At 48.3% G+C, this 21,604-nt stretch overlaps 6 protein-coding genes across 6 annotated transcripts; 5 read left to right on the top strand and 1 right to left on the bottom strand.

The window, feature by feature from the left end:
• Positions 1–118: 118 nt before the first annotated feature.
• Positions 119–3,700, top strand: PSE1 (Pse1p; the record flags this gene model as incomplete). Its single annotated transcript, XM_018881265.1, has 2 exons — positions 119–292; positions 629–3,700. The coding sequence occupies 2 exons, from the start codon at positions 119–121 to the stop codon at positions 3,698–3,700; spliced, it is 3,246 nt and encodes a 1,081-aa protein (XP_018733871.1).
• Positions 3,701–4,086: 386 nt separating this feature from the next.
• Positions 4,087–4,974, top strand: AWJ20_4202 (Protein PXR1; the record flags this gene model as incomplete). The annotated part of the gene is made up of 1 exon (XM_018881264.1): positions 4,087–4,974. The coding sequence occupies one exon, from the start codon at positions 4,087–4,089 to the stop codon at positions 4,972–4,974; it is 888 nt and encodes a 295-aa protein (XP_018733870.1).
• Positions 4,975–5,890: 916 nt separating this feature from the next.
• Positions 5,891–7,549, bottom strand: GAS1 (1,3-beta-glucanosyltransferase GAS1; the record flags this gene model as incomplete). The annotated part of the gene is made up of 1 exon (XM_018881263.1): positions 5,891–7,549. One exon carries the CDS (start codon positions 7,547–7,549, stop codon positions 5,891–5,893), a length of 1,659 nt encoding a protein of 552 aa, XP_018733869.1.
• Positions 7,550–11,446: 3,897 nt separating this feature from the next.
• Positions 11,447–17,278, top strand: FKS1 (1,3-beta-D-glucan synthase; the record flags this gene model as incomplete). Its single annotated transcript, XM_018881262.1, has 1 exon — positions 11,447–17,278. One exon carries the CDS (start codon positions 11,447–11,449, stop codon positions 17,276–17,278), a length of 5,832 nt encoding a protein of 1,943 aa, XP_018733868.1.
• Positions 17,279–18,199: 921 nt separating this feature from the next.
• Positions 18,200–20,215, top strand: ECM38 (gamma-glutamyltransferase; the record flags this gene model as incomplete). Its single annotated transcript, XM_018881259.1, has 1 exon — positions 18,200–20,215. One exon carries the CDS (start codon positions 18,200–18,202, stop codon positions 20,213–20,215), a length of 2,016 nt encoding a protein of 671 aa, XP_018733867.1.
• A 737-nt stretch (positions 20,216–20,952) lies between these two features.
• On the top strand, positions 20,953–21,570 carry TIM23 (protein transporter TIM23; the record flags this gene model as incomplete). The annotated part of the gene is made up of 1 exon (XM_018881258.1): positions 20,953–21,570. The coding sequence occupies one exon, from the start codon at positions 20,953–20,955 to the stop codon at positions 21,568–21,570; it is 618 nt and encodes a 205-aa protein (XP_018733866.1).
• Positions 21,571–21,604: the final 34 nt, after the last annotated feature.

Genomic DNA, 21,604 nt, shown 5'->3' with positions numbered 1-21,604 from the left:
TGGTTGATAGGATCACACTGGCGAAAAGACCGCCACCGTGAAAACTGAAAAACAGAACGCAGCATCACCAGCGAGCGCAAAAAAACCACTTAATCGGCTCAGTGAGCGTTAATTCATCATGTCGAGTCTCCCAGCCGAAGTCACTGGAGCTCTGCACCAGCTGCTTGTCAGCCTGACCTCGCCAGACAACCAACTCCGTACACAGGCCGAGAAAAGCCTCAACGAGGAATGGGTCGCAGGAGGCCGCGAGCGCCAGGAGATGCTCCTCGTCGGTTTGGCCGAACAATCGGTGGTAGGAGAACCTGTCTCGGTAAGTTTGCTGTGCCAGATCCCCTTGGTTTGCTTTGATGGGGGTGTGCCTCCGGCGGCTGGGGCTGTGCCCCAGACCCCCTGGCTCGCTTCGCTCGAGCGTGTTGGTGCCAGAATGGCTGGAATTTTTACAGATCCAGGCTAATCTCCAGTTTCGAGGGCACCCCGACGCCCGACTCGAGCGAAGCGAGAGGAGCCACGGGGTCTGGGGCGGAGCCCCAGCCGCCGGAGGCACAATGCCCCTCCTCCTGAAAAAGTGCTAACAGTGTAGCTACGGTCGTTTTCTGCCGTGTTGTTCAGGAGAATCAGTATAAGACAGCCCGAGGCGGATCATGTGTCGCGGGTCATTGACACGATCTCGGACGCGGTTTTGACGCAGATCAAGTCGATTTTGCTTCAGGGGTTTGTTTCTGAGCAGACGGGAGACGTGCGTCATAAGATTTCTGATGCCATTGCCGAGATTGCTCGACCCGGTCCTAAGGCTGGCGAATGGCCAGAGTTGCTGAGTGCGCTTTTTCAGGCCAGTAAGAACCCCAATGCTCAAGTTCGTGAGTCTGCATTCCGGATTTTCGCGGCTGTGCCAGACTTGATTGGCGAGGAGTACCTCGATAGCGTGATCCCAGTGTTTGCCAGTGGATTTGGTGACGAGTCGGAACACGTTCGTATCTCGACAGTGTCGGCATTCACATCGTTTTTCCAAGCTCTGTCGAAATCGACTTGGAGAAAACTCCATCCTTTACTGCCTAATTTGCTCAATGTTTTAACGCCTCTTCGTGCCGAGTACAAAAGCGATGAACTGGCGTCTGTTCTCGAGTCGCTGATTGATTTGGCAGGATTGGCTCCGAAAATGTTCCAGCCCGTGTTTAAGACTGTGCTTGATTTCTGTATAGATGTCGCTAAAGACAAGGAAATGGAGCTCAATGCTAGATTATCGGCTTTGGAGCTGGCTACTACATTTGCAGACGAAGCACCTAATATGTGTAAAAAGGAGCCTACATATGCCGACCAGATGATTGTTCAGTGTTTGGCTATGATGACCGAGATCGGTGAGGACGATGAGGACGGTGCTGATTGGAACAATGAAGACGACGTGGTGAATTCCGAGGACCAGGACGAGAGTTATACAGCTGCCAAGCAGAGTTTAGATCGTATGGCTTTAAAACTGGGTGGAAAAGTCATGTTGCCTCCTTTGTTCAGATGGTTGCCTAATCTCATTGGTTCGGAACAGTGGAGAGAACGTCATGCCGCTTTGATGGCCATTTCGAATGTTGCCGAGGGATGTCGTGACGAGATGATGGTCGAGCTTGACAAGATCCTGGATATGGTGATTCCCTGTTTGAACGACGGTCATGTCCGTGTTCAATGGGCTACTTGTAATGCTCTGGGTCAAATGTCGACTGATTTCTCGGATTATATTCAAAAGAACTTTGCTACTCGAATCTTGCCAGCATTGATTTCCAAGCTTGGAAACTCAACTCCTAGAGTCCAAGCCCATGCTGCTGCTGCTCTGGTTAACTTTTCTGAATGTGCTTCTAAGGAAATCCTCGATCCTTACCTCGATAATCTGTTGTCAGGATTGTTGGTCCTTCTTCAAAGCCCTAAGAGATATGTTCAGGAACAAGTTCTTACTACTATTGCTATTGTTGCAGATGCAGCTCAGAACAAGTTCATCAAGTACTATGATACTCTGATTGGACTTTTGTTCAATGTCATGAAGACCGATACTGGCAAGGAGTACCGATTATTAAAGGCCAAGTCGATTGAGTGTGCGACTTTAATTGCCCTTGCTGTTGGCAAAGAGAAGTTTGCTCCTCAATGCCAAGAAATGGTACATATTTTCGCTAGCATTCAAGAGACATGTACCGATCCTGATGACCCATGTCAATCGTACCTTGTTCATGCGTGGGGTAGACTGTGTAGAGTTTTGGGCACCGACTTTTTACCATATCTTCCAGCAGTTATGCCACCACTACTCGAGGCTGCCAAACACAAGCCAGATTTGCAGCTTTTCGAGGATGAGGATGATATCGAGAACCTAGACCAGCAAGACGGATGGGAAATCATTCCTATCCAGGGAAAATATATTGGTATCCACACCAGTTTATTAGATGAAAAGTCCAGTGCTATCGAGTTAATATCTGTATATGCCAACGAGCTGGGTGCTTCGTTTGCTCCTTATGTCAAGGGTATTGTTGATGAGATTATTGTTCCCAGTCTCAATTTCTTCTACCACGATGGCGTTCGATATGCTGCCGCACAAGCAGTACCACACTTGCTGACTTGTGCTCAAGAGGCTATTGGTGGTAAGAAGCAGGACCCCGCAGTTCTTGAACTGTGGGTTCCCATGCTGAAAAAGATGCTCGAGGTGCTGAAGATCGATTCCATGCCAGAAACTCTGACGGGATTCTACTCTAGTATTTATCAAAGTGTCGAGTTAATTGGTCCTGGAGCTATAGACGGCCAGGATATGCTCAAGCTTGCTGAGGCCATCAACACCACGCTACAAGACTACTTAGAAAGAGTCAAGACGCGTCACAGTGGAGACGATGGTGATTATGAAGATGACGACGGATACACTGAAGATGTCGAGGAAGGAGATGCTGAGAGCGCCGACGAGGATCTCATTGGCGAGATCAACAAAGTCATCCACTCGATGTTCAAGACCTCGAAACAACAGTTTTTCCCTGCATTCGAGCTCCTGCTGCCCATTATTTCTACCTTTATCAACAGTAACATTGTGGACCTGCGTCAATGGGCTCTATGTGCAGTTGACGATCTGATTGAGTTTACCGGACCTGATTCATGGAAATATAAAGATCTGTTCTTGAGTAAGCTTGTCGAGGGATTAGTAGACAATGATGCTAGTATCAGACAAGCCGCCGCCTATGGTATTGGTGTTGCTGCCCAACATGGCGGTGAGCAATACACACAGACTGTTGTCGGTACACTTGAGACGCTATTCCAAGTGGCCAATGTTCCCGATGCCCGTTCTGAAGACAACATCAACGTCACTGAGAACGTCAGCTCGGCCATTGCCAAGGTTCTGCGTACACACGGACAACTGCTAGGATCCGAGAACCTCGACCGAGCTCTTAGTGAGTGGATTAAAACGCTTCCCATTGTCGTTGACGAGGAGGCAGCACCCTACCCATACCTCTTCCTGAGTGATCTTCTCGAGCAGAACCACCCCTCTGTGGTCAGCCAGGTGGACAAAGTGTTCGACAGCGTGGCCCAGGCCATCGTCATGGCGTCCATCCAGGGCAAGGCTCTCGAACGAGTGGTCCAAGTAACCAAACACTACTTCTCGCAATTGCCACAGTCCAAGGTCATGGCGCTGTTCCAGTCACTGCCGGTCGAGTCGCAAGCAGTCGTTCAAGAGAAATTCCAATAGACCCCACCACCACCCTGTACTTGGATGTAATATATATATTTCTTCTCTTTTCACCTGCTGCCTCCGGCGGCCGGGCTCCGCCCGGACCTGGTTGTGCTCGCTTCGCGAGCATTCGGGACCAGAATACCAGCCGCTCGCGAAGCGAGCACGAACAGGTCCGGGCAGAGCCCGGCCGCCGGAGGCATGTCCGGAAGCGACGATCAGGGCCCGATAATGCACCTCTGCGGCTAGGGCAAGGGCGATACGATAAGAGGTTTTTTTTTTTTTTTTTTTTTTTGGGATCGTCAAGATACGTCGGGGAGTAAAAAATTGAGGGTGAGAGTACTAGTACAGTCAGGCCATTTTTGAGTGTTTTGTACCCTGAGACAAAAGTTGATAAAGAAAATATGGGCTTAGCTGGCGTGAAGAATAAAGTCAAGATCGGGGTGGACCCCCGAAATACGAACTGGTCGAATGATACATCGAGATTTGGCCACAAGCATCTGGAGAAGCTCGGGTGGGCTCCCGGTAAGGGACTCGGCGTTGGAAGTAGTGGCCGAGAGGCTATAACGAGTCATGTAAAAGTGGCTGTTAAGACAGACAATACAGGTTTGGGCAAGAAGAGTAGTAAACAGGGCGGGATCAATGGTCTGGACGGTGAAATTACTACTGGTTTGGACGTGTTCCAGAGACTGCTGGGTAAACTGAACGGTAAAACTCAAACCGATATTGATACTCAGATCCAGAACCAGAGACAGCGCATGGTGATGGAGAATTCAAGGTTTGGCATGGTTTTTGTTTATGGAGGTGTTTTGGAAGGGTCTGTAGAGAGAAAGTTGGAGACGCATGGCAAGAGGAAGAGAGCCGAGGTCGAGGAGGATGCCAGCAGTTCGGAAGAAGAAGAGGAGAAGGCTGTTCCACATAAACGATCTAAGAAGGAGAAGAAGGAGAAGAAGGACAAAAATGACAAGAAAGAAAGGAAGTCAAAGAGTGATAAGAAAGAGAAGAAAGACAAGAGCGAAAGCAAAGACAGTAGCAGTAGTAGTAAAAGCGACAAAAAGGATAAGAAGGACAAGAAAGACAAAAAGGAGAAAGATAGAAAGAGTAAAGACAAGTCGAAATCCAAGTCCAAATCGAAATCCACGTTGAACTCTGTCGACGCATCGCCATCACCCTCGCCATCTCCAGCACCTCTACGAGGCCGTCTGGCGACTCGAGCCCGTTGGATTGCTCAGAAACGGGCCGCCGTGGCCGACGAGAAAATGCTCAACGAAATCCTCATGATCAAAGCATAGACATATTCCACGAGTTAGATTATTTATAGACACATTTGCATTGACACAACCCGCTCGTCCTGCCTCCGGCGGCTGGGGCTCCGCCCCAGACCCTGGTTGCTCCTCTCGCTTCGCTCGAGTCGGGCATGGGGGTGGCTCGCGTGATTCCCTTTGAGACAATAACCACGAGTCAGTTTTAATAAAAGTAGACCGTCCTCAGTATATTTTGATATTCTTCCGAGGGACTCATCCAGAAGTTCATGAATCACTCCCACGAAAAGAGCTGAACCAGATCCGATGTTTATGAGCCAGTCAGGTTAAATGCTGTTCAACAGTTACAAAGCGTTTTCTTCGGCTGCCTGTACTCATTCGAGGGACCCACAATCCAGAAGTTCACTAACGCCCTCGAGAGGAGCTGGGCCCGACCTTAGTCTCATGCGGCAGTCAGATTAATTTCTAACAGAATTAAAGCTGATTTATGGGATTTTCTGCAGTCAACATTATATTGAAGGACTCACGATCCAGAAGTCCACGAACCACCCATGGGACGAGCTGGAGCAGACCCGAGGTTCAATACTGTTCTAACAAAGAGTAATAAAGCTTTTTCTTCGAATCGTAATATCATTTCGAAGGACTCACGATCCAGAACTCTCGATCAACAAGTACCCGAACCACCCCCACGGGACGAGCTGGATCAGACCCGGGGTTCTAAAAAGCAATAGTAGGCTGTTGTTATGGCTATCTGTGCTCAATATTTGATATACTCTTTAGAAACACAGACGATCCAGATGTTTGCGAAGCACCCCCACGCCCGACTCGAGCGGAGCGAGAGGAGCCACGGGGTCTGGGGCGGAGCCCCAGCCGCCGGAGGCAGGACCACAGAAAAAGTATCAGTATGTATATTATTTAGACAGAAGGGTAGATGTTTTGATGTCGATTAGAAGACAAGAGAGAAGGCGACGGCGAGAGCACCGAAGACGACAGTAGCGAGCTTGAGGCCCGAGGTGTTGATGGAGGAGGCATCACTCTTCTTGCCGGTGGAGCTGCCACTGGCACTGGCAGAGCTGGAACCGCCGTTGGAGGAACCGGAACCAGAGCCGGAGCCGGAGCCAGAACCTGAGCCGGAACCAGAAGATCCGGTGATAGAAGCGGTGACAGCACCGGTACCGGCAGTACCAGCTTGAGCGAGAACGGCAGAACAAGCCTTGGCGGTAGAAGGAGCGCTGTTAATGGAGGCCGAACCGGAGAAATCACAGGCAGATGAGTCCTTGCCGTTGGATTCGTAGTACAGGTTCAGCACAAAGTTGAGTTGAGACTCGGCATCACAGAAAGAAAAGGCACCGTATTCACCAGAAGTACCGTTACCGGAAATACCTTCACAGCTGACTTGACCACAGAGGTAGCCGAAAAGGTCACCATAGTCCTTAGAATCGACCGACTTGTCAACAACACAGGCAGCAGCAGGAGACAAACATTGACACATAGCCTCGTTAGGAGTAGGAGGAAGGGCAGTGGCAGCCTTCCAGTCGGTACCAGTAGTGGCAGGACAGGCCAATTGAGTGGTGTTGGCGGTCACAGAAGCAGTGTTGGCAGAGGTGGGAGAGGCAGAAGCGATCTCGCTGGCCAAATAGTTAAAGTCGGCAAGTGTGGAAACAGAGTTGTCGGAAATAGAGACAAGACCGTAATCATTGGCTTCTTGGTAGTACATGTATACAATACCACCGGACCATACATCAGTCATCTCGCTCGAGTAAAGAGCAGACACTTCGGTGAACTTACGGGGTTGAACAGCGTTACATCCATATTCGGAAAAGAAAAGAGGCACATTCAAACCGGAAAACTCCTCGGTACGAGCTTGGTAACCGGACTCGACAAAGTTCGAGTTACCACACCATTCGTACATGTTGATACCGTAGAAATCGGCCTTTTCAGAGTCGTCACCACAAGCAAAGTACTCGGCCATGGGTTGACGAGTATCGGAATCATCATTGGAAGAGTATCCAACAGGAATGGCTCTGTAGTTATTGGCTTTCATATAAGCCTTGGCATCACGAATAGCGGCCTTAACAAAGGGAGAAGCATCGGTGTTAGTTTTGTTGTTGGTGACCTCGTTACCAGCAAAGAATCCCAAGACGTTGGTGTAGTTGTGGAAATCATCGATAACAGAGGTATAACGGTTGTACAAGTCGATGTTCCATTGAGGATCGTCACGGTTGATGGAAAGACCAGGTTCAGACAAATCGGCTACAACGTAGATACCAGCGTCGGAGAAAAGGTTCATACAGTCAGTGTGGTCAAGAGAGGTGTTTAAAGCATAAACACGGACAACGTTGGTTTGCAGTTGTTGCAAGTATGGCAAATCACGCTTACAACTAGCACCATCAGCTAAAGGATCGGAAAAGGTCTGACCAGTGGTCTCATTGGCGACATCCGACTGGTAAGCAACACCACGGATATAGAATTGAGAGCCATTATTGGAGTAGAAAAACTTGTTACCAACAATTTCAATGGCAGGTAAGCCCGAGTCGGCCACAGCGGAGCCGGCAAGGGACAACAACGACGTAGCAGCTAATGCGACGGTAGACAACAACTTCATTTTGCCAGCAAAATAAGCACTACAAGAATGGGTCAAGCGAGAGTCGAGAAACGAATCAAAATCGATTTAAAGAGAACGATAACGGTAACGAATTACGAAAACGAATTACGATAGCGATAACGATAATGAAGAACAAAAATCAAGACAAAATCCAAAACGAGCTGAATTTGCAATGATAAGTTGGATTGGTGAATGCAATCTAGAATCGGCCGACAAGGTCAAAAATAAACAAACACGCAAAACAACCAATAAATCTAAACGGGAAATCTAAATCTAATTTGAATCTCCACTTTAGACAAAAACGTCAGATAAGTTTTTTATAAACAAAAAAATAAAAAAACCTGAACCAACTTTTTTTTTCGAAATGAAAATAAACGATTCAACGAAAGAAAACAGAAACTGTCACAAAAGCACAAGCAGCAGCAGCAGCAGAAGGATAACTCCTGAAATAAATATGTATGCGCTAAAACCACCACCCGCCGTTTTAAAGGGGCTTAAAACGCACCTCCGGCGCTGTCAACTGCACGGCTCCCCGGCAACTTTTTCCCCTATCAAAACAAACCTCTCACCCTGCCGCTACGCTAGGGTACATACGTTCGCCCGATTAGGGGGGCTGTGCTGGTGCGTGGTCCATGCCTATTGCGGACACTCCACTGTCCCACTTCTCCCCTGGATCTGGGCCCATCACTAAATTTAGGTGTTACACCAGCTATCAGGGGTCGGTGAGGGGGAGGGGGGAACGTGGGAACGGGGTCTGCCTCCGGCGGCTGGGGCTCCGCCCCAGACCCTGGTTGTGCTCGCTTCGCGAGCGGCGTGGGGTGCGAGCATGAGCTGGAATGCGTTTTTGGCATGAGATCTGAGCCCGTGTGACCGGCTGACTCTGATCTGAAAATAGTAACACCAGCTCCAGCTCTACTTCCAAGCACCAGAATCAAACAGGGGTCCAAACAGCTGAAAGAGGGTCGATTTCTGATTTGTAATTTTGATTTGCGATTTGGATTTGCGATTTGGATTTGCGATTGGATTCGCATTTGGATTTGCATTTTTTCGAGATTTGGATCTGGACCTGGGTCCGAGACTTGAGACTCGACTTCGTCATAGGGCATGGACCATGCGACCCGTAGATTGGCAGGATTAACAGCTGAGGTGGTCGACCAGCAAATGTGTTAGAATACGACAAGCAGGCTGTGTGTCGACGTAATTGACCACCAACACCAGCTCACAGACCACCCCTAATCGCATGAGCCCGCATGGACCCGCCGTTGTCACACAGACCCTGACGCACCCCCCGCTGCGTCATCTGGACCCTCTGCCGACCTGTCAACTCTTGGCTCGCATACAGGGCCGATCCAATGCCCCTCCCCCCTCCTCCCCCTCTCCCCTTCTCGGCCCTAAATACACTAGTGCCACAGATATAAATAGACCACCCCTCGCACCTCTCTCGTATCTCAGGGGTAGCTATTTATATTACCCACCCTGTGTGTGGTGGGGATGTGCCTCCGGCGGCTGGGGCTCCGCCCCAGACCCTGGTTGCTCCTGCTTCGCAGGAGTTTTTTTCGCTGGGGAGTCGACACAACGACTCGAGCGCAGCGAGAGGAGCCACCAGGGTCTGGGGCGGAGCCCCAGCCGCCGGAGGCAACTCCACCACCCCCTTCATACCACCCGCACCGCGTTCGCGTGTAGCGTGTAATTAGGGAGGCTGGTCGGTATGTGCATGTCGCGACCGGCGATGCCACCGGACGCCTGTCTAGCGCGTGTTGGGGTGCACCGATGAGATAATCCGGCACGGGCGGAACATTATCAGCTACCAGGGGGTGTGCCTCCGGCGGCTGGCGCTGCGCCCCAGACCCCGTTGCTCCTGCTTTGCAGGAGGTTTTTCAGCCAACCCCGTCCGCTACGAAACGACTCGAGCGAAGCGAGAGGAGCCACGGGGTCTGGGGCAGAGCCCCAGCCGCCGGAGGCTCACCCCGACCCACCGGAGCATGTTTCTAAGTATAGAAACCGGTAGCTGGATGGAAACGGGTTAGTATGGAAGCTTTGTTGCAGCCTGTTTAGGAGCGAGCTGGTCTGGTTTAGGAAGCGAGCCGATTCGACACCCGCTTAATCCAGGCCGGCGGTTGCCATATTCGGGCTATCGCTAGCCAATCTGAGCGGCAGGGGCAGATGTCTGTCGCAGCTTAATTAGGACCCAATCTCGCGGCCTCGGCAGGGGGACGGTCTGCCTCCGGCGGCTGGGGCTCCGCCCCAGACCCTGGTTGCTCCTGCTTCGCAGGAGTTTTTTTTTCGTGTCAAGGACCGATGGCGCACCGACTCGAGCGTAGCGAGAGGAGCAACCAGGGTCTGGGGCGGAGCCCCAGCCGCCGGAGGCAGACCCCCCCTGCAAATTTGTTGGGTGAGGGCATGAGGCGAGGCGCATGAAGCGTTCCATGTGCCTGGCTGCAGCACCACACGACTATCATCTAAAAATAGTTGCTTTTTGACAGGTTAATAACCCCGTTCGGGAAGCACCCTAGACCTGGATAGTTTTCTCGCGTCGCCAGGCAGGGTAAATGCGACCTTGAAACTTTTCACCGGCAACCGCGTCGTCTATCGCGGTTAATATAAACTTTTTTTGTTTCCATTCCCGGGACGTTTTTTTTGGGGGGAGGGGGTCTGCCTCCGGCGGCTGGGGCTCCGCCCCAGACCCTGGTTGCTCCTCTCGCTGCGCTCGAGTCGGGCTGGGGGGAGTCCCCGGCTGGTGCTGCTGGTGGGCTCGTGGTAGACGTACATCGGTTGCCAGGGCTGCCTACACCTGTCCCCCCGTTGCCAGGCCCCCCAAACAACTCCTGCGAAGCAGGAGCAACGGGGTCTGGGGCACGCCCCAGCCGCCGGAGGCAGGCCCCCCTCCCTCCAGCCGGCGGTCGAATCAGCACCGCTGCAAGCCCAATTAGCCTAACTGGGCTGGTCCAGCCCGCTGTCGGCCTCAGCTGTCTGGGTGCAGAAATATTTTTTTTTTCCTGCAGGTGTTGCATTGTCGCAGGAAAAATCTACACGCCGTACCTGCACATCGGGAGGGACCATTTTTCCCAGCTCCTTCCGCCGCGAGGTGCTGGTTTTTGGTGCAGTTTAAACTTTCTTGTCAGTTGCTTCGTTGTTGCTAATCCCTTCTTTCTTCTTTCAATTTTTTTTTCCAGGTGTGAATTTTTGATTTTTGGGTCGGTGGTTTTTTTGTTTTTAGGCCTCCTTTTTCCTATCCATTGGATTTCCACTGTGGTTTATTTTTGTTCTCTGGACCACCCGTTGTAGTTCTTCTTCTCCTGTTTCACCACTGGATTCGCGTTAATTACTACTCAGCTGGCGGTCTCAGCAACTCTCGACACCTTTTTTTCAGGGATCCTTCCACCCAACACCGTCTTTGTGTGACCGGTTGGCGCCTTTTTTTCCATTCTTTTTTTTTATTTCTGGCCTCGACATTCGGTGAGTATACCACGCGTGGTCCCCTTTTCACAGGCTGCTATATCAGGTGTCAATTCACAGGCTGACGAATCCCACCCTTTGTCACCCGAGCTCCCGACCCATCCACATTTCCTCTTACTAACGTTGGCCAGATTTATGCTCAGAGCGCCTTCCTACTGACTCTTTTTTGACTTATTTTCGTTCGTTTGACCTTCACTGTAAGTAGCACCACTGTCGGGGACTGTTCAGGGCGGTGTGCCTCCGGCGGCTGGGGCTCCGCCCCAGACCCTGGTTGCTCCTCTCGCTGCGCTCGAGTCGGGCGTCCACGGTCCCAGCAAAAACTCCTGCGAAGCAGGAGCAACCAGGGTCTGGGGCGGAGCCCCAGCCGCCGGAGGCAGGCGGATCCCCCCAGCACCGGACCCCGAGCATCCGACCCCTGAGGAAGAGAGACTAACAAAGCAGATGTCGCACAATTATAGTGGCATGGAAGGTAATGGCAACCACGACTCCTACTATGCTGATGATTATAGCCAGGAGTCGGCCGGTGGTCAGCATGGCCAGTATCAGGGCTATGATGATACGTATGGACACCAGCAGCAGCATGGCGGTGCCCAGTATTACGAGGACGAGCAGGCTGGTGGGTATTATGAGCATGATGCCCAGGGCGCTGCTCATTATAATCCTCATGAACAGTATGTGGATGACGGATATCCAGACGAGGCTTATGCCGCTGGTCCTGCTAATCCCTACGCTTCTTCGGGCGCTCATCATGGCGGGTACCAGCATGAAGGTATCCGTGCATCTGATGAAGGTTCCGAGACTTTTAGTGATTTCACTATGAGATCCGACGTGGCTCGTGGTGCTGAGATGGATTATTATCGTCAGGGTGGCCATGCTAATGGCCAGGATCCTAGAGGCGTTAATTACTACTCTCAGGACTACCAAGATGATGGTTATAGTGCCCAAACTGGCGGCACTCCTTCGACCCCTTATGACCAAAGAGCTGTCTCTTCACAAATGTCGTTTAATGGTAACCGTTCGTCAGGTGCTTCGACTCCTATCTACGGTCTTGATTACGGCAGTGGAATGGCGGATATGCAACAACGGTCTCGTGAACCATACCCTGCTTGGACCGCTGATAACCAGATTCCTCTTAGTAAAGAAGAGATTGAGGACGTGTTTATCGACTTGACTAACAAGTTTGGTTTCCAAAGAGATTCCATGAGAAACATGTTTGATCATTTGATGACATTGCTTGATTCGCGTGCCAGTCGTATGACTCCTAACCAGGCTTTATTGTCGCTTCACGCCGATTATATTGGAGGTGATGGTGCTAATTATAAGAAATGGTATTTCGCTGCCCAATTCGATTTGGACGACGAGATTGGTTTCCGTAATATGAAGCTCGGTAAGACGAGTAGAAAGGTTCGAAAGGCCAGAAAGAAGTCCAAGGCTGCTAGAACCGCTGATGAGGACCCTCAAAAGACTTTAGAAGAGTTGGAGGGTGATAACTCGCTCGAGGCGGCCGAGTACAGATGGAAGACTAAAATGAACCAAATGTCACAACTCGAGAGAGTGCGTCAAATCGCTCTTTACTTGCTTTGTTGGGGTGAAGCCAACCAAGTTCGTTTTGTGCCTGAATGTTTGTGTTTCATCTTCAAGTGTGCTGATGACTACTTTTTGAGTCCCGAGTGTCAAAACAGACGTGAACCTGTTCCTGAAGGTGATTATTTGAACAGAGTCATTACTCCTCTTTACCGATACATGAGAGACCAAGGTTATGAGATTCTTGATGGCAAGTATGTCAAGAGAGAACGTGACCACAACAAGGTCATTGGTTATGATGATATCAACCAATTGTTCTGGTACCCCGAGGGTATTGAACGTATTGTGTTTGAGGATGGTGCTAGACTCGTCGATATTCCCGGTCCTGATAGATATATGAAACTGGGTGACGTGCAGTGGAAAAACGTCTTTTTCAAGACATACAAGGAAACCCGTTCTTGGTTCCATTTGGCCGTCAACTTTAACCGTATCTGGGTTATCCACATCACCATGTTCTGGTTCTACACTGCCTTCAGTTCTCCTACTTTGTACACTAAAAACTACTCTCAACTTTTGGACAATGCTCCTCTTGCCCAAACTCGTTGGTCTGCCGTCGGTCTTGGTGGTGTTGTTGCTTGTTTGATTCAAATCATTGCTACCCTGTCTGAATGGGCTTTCGTTCCTAGAAACTGGGCCGGTGCTCAACACTTGACCCGTCGTCTTATGTTTATTATTATTATCCTTCTCATCAATCTTGCTCCTGCTATCTATGTCTTGGGTTACATTGGCATTGATACCAAGTCGAAATCTGCTTTGATTGTGGGTATTGTACAATTCTTTATTGCTGTGTTTACTTTCTTGTTCTTTTCCGTCATGCCTCTTGGTGGTTTGTTCGGCTCGTACTTGAACAAGAAGACCAGACGTTATGTTGCTTCGCAAACCTTCACCGCTTCTTTTGCTCAATTAAAGGGTAATGATATGTGGATGAGTTATGGTTTGTGGTTGATTGTGTTTGTTGCCAAATTTGCCGAGTCCTACTCGTTCTTGATCCTGTCTATTCGTGATCCTATCCGTGATTTGTCTATCATGACCATGAGCAGATGTGTTGGTGAGACTTATTTTGGTAACACCTTGTGTAGACAACAAGCTCGTATCACCTTGGGTTTGATGTACTTGACTGATTTGGTGTTGTTCTTCTTGGATACCTATCTGTGGTACATTATCTGTAACACCATTTTCTCGGTTGCTCGTTCTTTCTACTTGGGTATTTCCATTTGGACTCCTTGGAGAAACATTTTCTCGCGTCTTCCAAAGCGTATCTACTCCAAGGTCTTGGCTACTACCGATATGGAGATCAAGTACAAGCCCAAGGTCCTTATCTCGCAAATCTGGAACGCCATTGTTATCTCCATGTACCGTGAACATTTGCTTGCTATTGACCACGTTCAAAAGCTTTTGTACCACCAAGTTCCTTCTGAAGTCGAGGGTAAGAGAACCTTGCGTGCTCCTACCTTCTTCGTTTCTCAAGACGATAATTCGTTAGACTCTGAATTCTTCCCCAAGAACTCCGAGGCTGAACGTCGTATTTCTTTCTTTGCCCAATCTCTGTCTACTCCTATCCCAGAGCCTTTGCCTGTTGATAACATGCCTACCTTCACTGTCTTGGTTCCTCACTACTCTGAAAAGATTCTCTTGTCTTTGCGTGAGATTATTCGTGAGGATGATCAATATACTCGTGTTACTTTGCTTGAGTACCTCAAGCAATTGCACCCTGTTGAATGGGACTGTTTCGTCAAGGATACCAAGATTCTTGCTGAAGAGACCTCTTACACCAATGATTCCAACGAGAACTTTGAAAAGGAGGAGGACAAGGAGACTATCAAGAGTAAGATTGATGACTTGCCTTTCTACTGTATTGGTTTCAAGTCTGCTGCTCCTGAATACACCCTGCGTACCCGTATCTGGGCCTCTTTGCGTTCGCAAACTCTGTACCGTACTGTTTCTGGTTTCATGAACTACGCCCGTGCTATCAAGTTGTTGTACCGTGTTGAAAACCCAGAGGTTGTTCAAATGTTTGGTGGTAATTCCGAGAAACTCGAGCGTGAGTTGGAGAGAATGGCCCGTAGAAAGTTCAAGTTCGTTGTTTCCATGCAAAGATTGACCAAGTTCCGTCCTGAGGAGATGGAGAACACCGAATTCTTGCTCCGTGCCTACCCCGACTTGCAAATCGCTTACCTTGACGAAGAACCTCCTCTTAATGAAGGTGAAGAACCCCGTCTTTTCTCTGCTCTTATCGATGGTCACTGTGAAATTATGGACAATGGCCGTCGTCGTCCCAAGTTCCGCGTTCAATTGTCTGGTAACCCTATTCTCGGTGACGGTAAATCTGATAACCAGAATCATGCCATTATCTTCTACCGTGGTGAATATATCCAACTTATCGATGCTAACCAAGATAACTATCTTGAAGAATGTTTGAAGATCAGATCTGTCTTGGCTGAGTTCGAGGAGTTGAACGTTGAACCCACTAATCCCTACACCCCTGGCTTGCCCTCTACTGACCACAGTCCTGTCGCTATTCTTGGTGCTCGTGAGTACATTTTCTCTGAGAACTACGGTATTTTGGGTGATGTTGCTGCCGGTAAGGAACAAACATTCGGTACTTTGTTTGCCCGTACTTTGTCTCAAATCGGTGGTAAGTTGCACTATGGACATCCTGATTTCTTGAACGGTGTTTACATGACTACTCGTGGTGGTGTGTCCAAGGCTCAAAAGGGTTTGCACTTGAACGAAGATATTTATGCTGGTATGAATGCCTTGTTACGTGGTGGTAGAATCAAGCACTGTGAATACTACCAATGTGGTAAAGGTCGTGATTTGGGTTTCGGCTCTATTCTCAATTTCACTACCAAGATTGGTACTGGTATGGGTGAACAAATCTTGTCTCGTGAATACTACTATCTTGGTACTCAGTTGCCTTTGGATAGATTCTTGTCTTTCTTCTATGCTCACCCTGGTTTCCACATTAATAACTTGTTCATTATTGTGTCTGTTCAATTGTTTATGCTTTGTTTGCTTAATATTGGTGCTCTTGTCCACGAATCCATTGTTTGTATGTACGACAAGAACAAGCCTATTACTGATGTTCAAAAGCCCCTTGGTTGTTACATGCTTAAACCTGTTATCGGTTGGATGCAAAGATGTATCTTGTCTATCTTCATTGTGTTCTGGATCGCCTTTATTCCCTTGGTAGTTCAAGAATTGACTGAAAAGGGTGCTTGGAGAGCTGCTACTCGTTTCAGTAAGCAATTAGCCTCGTTGTCGCCTCTTTTCGAAGTGTTTGTGTGTCAAATCTACGCCAACTCTTTGTTGAGTGACTTGGCTTTCGGTGGTGCTCGTTATATTGCTACTGGTCGTGGTGTTGCTACTGCCCGTATTCCTTTCAGTGTCTTGTACTCGAGATTTGCTGGTGATTCCATCTATCTTGGTGCTAGGGCTGTTATGATGTTGCTGTTCGGTACTTTGGCCATGTGGCAGCCTGCTCTACTGTGGTTTTGGATTACCTTAACTGCCATGTGCATTTCCCCATTCACTTTCAACCCCCATCAATTTGCCTGGACCGATTTCTTCATTGATTACAGAGATTTCATCAGATGGTTGTCCCGTGGTAACTCCAAGTGGCACCGTAACTCTTGGATTGGATATGTTAGACTCAGTAGAACCCGTATCACTGGTTTCAAGCGTAAAGTGCTGGGTGACCCCTCTGAGAAGGCTGCTGGTGATGTTGCTAGAGCCGGTTTCGGTAACCTCATCTTTACTGAGTTCATCATTCCCATCTTTGTTGCTGCTGCCTGTTTCGTTCCTTACACTTTCATTAACGCTCAAAATGGTGTTCACAATGTCAAACCAGTGAACTCTGTTCTTCGATTGGCTATTGTCACCTTTGGTCCTATTGCCATTAATGCCGGTGCTTTGCTTGTCTTGTTCTTCATGTCGTGTTGTATGGGTCCTATTCTTGGCGTCTGCTGTAAGAAGACTTCGACTGTCATGGCCGCTATTGCCCACGGTATTGCTGTCATTGTCCAAATTGTCTTCTTTGAAGTCATGTGGTTCATGCAAGGATTTGTTTTCAAGTCGGCTTTGTTGGGTATGATTGCCTCTTTGGCAATTCAAAGAGTATTCTTGAAGATCTTGGTCGCTCTTGTGTTGACTCGTGAATTCAAGCACGATCAAGCTAACCGTGCCTGGTGGTCTGGTAAGTGGTACTCTGCCGGTCTTGGATGGATGGCCTTTACCCAACCTTCTCGTGAGTTTGTGTGTAAGATTGTTGAACAAATGATGTTTGGCGGTGACTTTATTCTTGGCCACTTCTTGTTGTTCTTCCAGGCTCCTGTTCTTTTCATCCCCATGATTGACAAGTGGCACTCTATGATGCTCTTCTGGTTGAGACCCAGCAGACAAATCAGACCTCCTATCTTCTCATTGAAGCAAAACAAGCTTCGTAAGCGTATGGTTCGCAAGTATGCCACTCTCTACTTTGGTTTATTCCTTCTGTTCCTGGTTCTTATCATTGCTCCTGCTGTTGCCGGTAAGTCCATCAGAATCAGCAGTATCACCAAAGACCTGCCATCATTTGCTGACGGTTTGTTCCAACCTACTGGCCAGAACAACAATGATACTGGTCCAGGAGGTTTGGCTTCCGCCATCACCGTCACCCCCACCTTGGCCAACTTCACTACTAAGCCATAAGGTGAGGATCGAGCTTAGACTGTAAATTAAGAAATGGCTTGTGTCACTGTGCCTGATTCTGCCTGAGGAGAAGCAGTATTGGGTCTGTCGCCAAGTTCGTTTCCGTCGATGATGCATTAACTAGAGAAAACTTAACATGACTCCTCGGAGCCCTCTGTATTTTATATTTGCAAACTTATTATTATTATTATTTTATTATTATTATCAGTATCATTTTTTATTAAATTTATATTATGTGGAATCTATCATAATAACTTTTATTCGGGTCCTGCCTCCGGCGGCTGGGGCTGCGCCCCAGACCCCAATGCTCCTCTCGCTTCGCTCGAGTCGTTGCGTCTACCGCCCCAGCCAAATTTTACATCTAAAAATTGCTAGCAAAAGGCGGTTTAATGGGGTCTGGAGTAAAGTTCTGGCAGGCAGACGCTGTTTAGCGGGTCTCGTGAACTGATATGCATCCGTCAGGTGACTGGCACACTTATTACCTTATCTTCTCCGATCGGACTGCGAAATGCTCTCGGTGCCGAATCTCATTCATTTCTCAAATAAATGATATAAAAAGTTCATCAGATGCTGAAAGAACGAAGATTCTTTGACGGGATCAACAGAGATGACATGTCACTTACAGCCTTAACAACCGATAAATACAATATAAATCTTGATGGTTTCGGAGATGTCAGTCTGTTGGGAAAAGCGCGCTTATGCAACTAATCAGACTACTCTAGCGCATAGATAACGCACCATAGATAGCTAGATACAGCTACCGCTATAAAAGGAATTGGTCTGCCGACGGATGACGCCAGTAGGCACAGATCAGACACAATTATTCAAGAACTTGGTTCAGTTAACTTTCAAGTATAAAGAAGTCTTGAGTTATTTCAAAAGGTGGAAGAAGGTAAAGGGCCTGCCCTTACAATATTTCAGATGACACGTATAAATAGTGAAAAGGGCAGTTTACTGCCTTTGAACGAGCCTGATAAGACGTCAGGGTCAATGGGCCATAAATCTGAAACACCAGATAGACTGGGTTCACAGACCAAAAAATATGTGAGATTGGTTTCTGCTGTTTTGATATCACTGGTGCTGGTAGCTAATATTGATTATCGATTTGGTGGACAAATCATATCTTCTGTATTACAAAGCAGTGGTTGTAATCATGGATCTATGCAACAACATATGAACCACCATAGCCAAGATGGAATCAGTGGTAATCCTGGCTATAACGTGGAAAAATTCAAGTCCCTGTTTTCTAACCAGAATGTCTATATTACTGGCGGCAGTGCAGACCCACATCCAGATCCGAAGCATCTGGTGACTGCTCACAAGGCAGCAGTGGCTTGTGACGTTCCTCTGTGTTCAACTATGGGAACAGATATTCTTCGTCGTGGTGGGTCTGCAGTTGATGCTGCTTTAACAGTAGCTCTCTGTATTGGATCAGTCAATAGTTTTTCATCTGGCTTGGGAGGTGGTGGTTTCATGACTGTTCACCATCCTAACGGCACAGCATTAACATTCGACTTCCGAGAGACTGCACCTGCTCTGGCCCATAAGAATATGTACAAGGGTCATCCTGAACGAGCTAGAGTTGGTGGACTTGCTGCTGGTATTCCTGGCGAATTGGCTGGTCTTGATGTTGCTATCAGTAAATTTGGTAGCGGAGTACTTTCCTGGGAAGAGCTGATTGAACCAGTTATTAAGCTGAACAGAGAAGGATATCTTGTATCTGAGCCACTGGAGCTAGCATCTAAAAGAGCTCAGAGTACACTAATAAGAGATGCAGATGATTGGTCGTTCCTTATTACAAGAGACGATTTTACGGGTTTCTTGCGAACCAAGATCCAAGGAGAGTTAGTACAGAGACCAGCCCTGGCTGATACTTTAGAGAAAATCGCCAGAAATGGATCCTCGGCTATTTTCTACGATCCTGAAGGTCCTATTGTGCCTGCACTGGTGGCCAAAATCCAAGCCACTGGTGGTGTTGCAACTGCTGAAGATTTTGCCAACTACCAAGTCAATATTAACGAACCTCTAAGAACAGAATTTTTTGGACGTGAAGTGTTTACTACACCCAACCCAAGTTCTGGACCAGCACTTATTTTGGGTTTGAATATTTTCAACCAGCTCGAAGCAAATGGACTGCATACCACTGATTTGGGAGATGTAGAGACGCAAAGATTGATTGAGGTTATGAAATGGATCTCGTCTGCACGAACTGAATTGGGTGATCCTTTTGACATTGATAATCCACGAGCCAACGAAATAATGAGCCATAAATGGGCTGATGAAGTGAGATCTAAGATCTCTGATAACCATACTCTCAGTTGGGAAGAATATGATCCCTCTTATGAGCCTAATGATCCTCATGGTACGGCACATATTTCTATTATTGATGAGACAGGTATGGCTGTGTCGTTCACAACCACTGTTAACCTTGAATTTGGTGCACTTGTAGTGGACCCAGTGACGGGAATTGTCATTAACAGTGAAATGGACGATTTTTCACTCCCAGAAACAGACAATGGTTACAACCTTCATCCATCGATTTACAACTATGTTGCACCTTTCAAGCGACCACTATCATCGTGCGTACCAACTATTATTACCAAGGATGGAGTCCCCGAGCTCATTGTCGGAGCTGCTGGCGGTTCCCGAATTCTGACTGGCGTGCTTCAAGCCATTGTACGTACCTACGTCTACAAACTGCCATTACTGGACACTATAGCAATTCCCCGCGTACACCACCAATTGCTACCGGAATTTGCCTGCATCGAGGAAGGAGCTCCCCAGTCGGTCATCCACGGACTAGAATCCCGTGGCCACCTCGCAATCTTCCTCCCACCAGCCACAGCCATGAACGCAATTTACCGCGACCCTGACTCTGGTACAATCCATGCTGTCAGCGACTACTGGCGCAAGCGTGGTAGAGGCGACGGATACTAGATTATAGAAGCCAATGAACACTGTATATTAGTAGGATGGGGAATGCCTCCGGCGACCGGGCTCCGCCCGCCCCGACAGGGTTGTGCTCGCTTCGCGAGCGGAGAGGACCGCTCTGCAACGTATTTTCGAGCTGGTCGAATGGGTCAGGAGGGATTTTTGGAACGAAATGGACCGATTTGGTGGTATTCAGTCAGGGTCCGAGAAGATCCCGACGCAGGGACATGCAGGTGCACCAGCAGCAGAATTTCTACACCCATCTACGAACAAAAACCGTCCAAAAAACATCAGCACCCAGAAACAAAATAGCAATCAACCCAGACAAACCCCTGTCAGTCCCCCCGAACGCTCGCGAAGCGAGCACAATGGGTCCGGGCAGAGCCCGGCCGCCGGAGGCAAAAGAGGAGCGGCGCGTGTGGCGTTGGTGCGGCGCGCGGAAGATGCGTCAGGGCGAATTGAAAAAAAAAGATGCTGAAATTTGAGCGGGCTGATTTGGAAAGTGTACTTCAGGTGAAGAAGACGGAGGCAACCTGCTGAAAACAAACATTTTTTTAACGGCAAGACGCTATTTGCAAGAGTGCGGGACCTGGTTCCATTATAGAGACACAAAAAAGTTAACGTATTTACGACGCCACTAAAAGAACTTGATAATCTTCGGAACCGCAAAAGCAGGTTTTATTTGTTATCATCACGACCCTTATTTATACACAACATCCTCATATATTAATATCCAGTATATCATGTCTTGGCTACTTGGAGGAGGTTCATCAACCAAACAACAAGAACCTGTTAAGGAACAAACATTTGCATTCGACCCTTCAGAGGCTACCAATGTGTCATCATTTTTAACCCCACAGGCCCTGGATGTGTCAAAACTGCATCCTTTAGCTGGTCTCAATCAAAATCTCGAGTACTTAACGCTTGAAGATGAAACTCCTGCTGTGAATACCGGTATTCTTCCTATTAAAGACTGGACTGACGATTTATGTTACGGTACAGGTATTGTTTATTTATCGGGTCTAGGTATTGGTGGAGCCTACGGTTTAGCTGAGGGTCTCAGAAAGACCGCTGATTCGAAGTCGGCCAGATTAAGATTAAACGGTGTTTTGAACGCTGTTACTAGAAGAGGTCCTTTCTTGGGTAACTCTGCTGGTGTTATCGCTTTGGTATACAACCTGGTGAATAGTTCAATTGACTACTTCCGAGGCGAGCACGACTCATACAACTCTATAGCTGCCGGTGCTATTTCCGGAGCTCTTTTCAAGGCCACCAAGGGTCCTAAGGCCATGGCTATTTCTTCTGGTTTGGTTTCTGTTGCTGCTGGTGTTTGGTGTGCTGTCAAGAAATCCGTCTTTTAATTTGTATCCCTATCTCACGTTTCCTGTACATAGT

The sequence above is a fragment of the Sugiyamaella lignohabitans genome, chromosome C (assembly GCF_001640025.1).
Source record: "Sugiyamaella lignohabitans strain CBS 10342 chromosome C, complete sequence".
NCBI lineage: Eukaryota > Fungi > Ascomycota > Dipodascomycetes > Dipodascales > Trichomonascaceae > Sugiyamaella > Sugiyamaella lignohabitans.
This window is presented reverse-complemented; position numbering and strand designations above follow the sequence as displayed.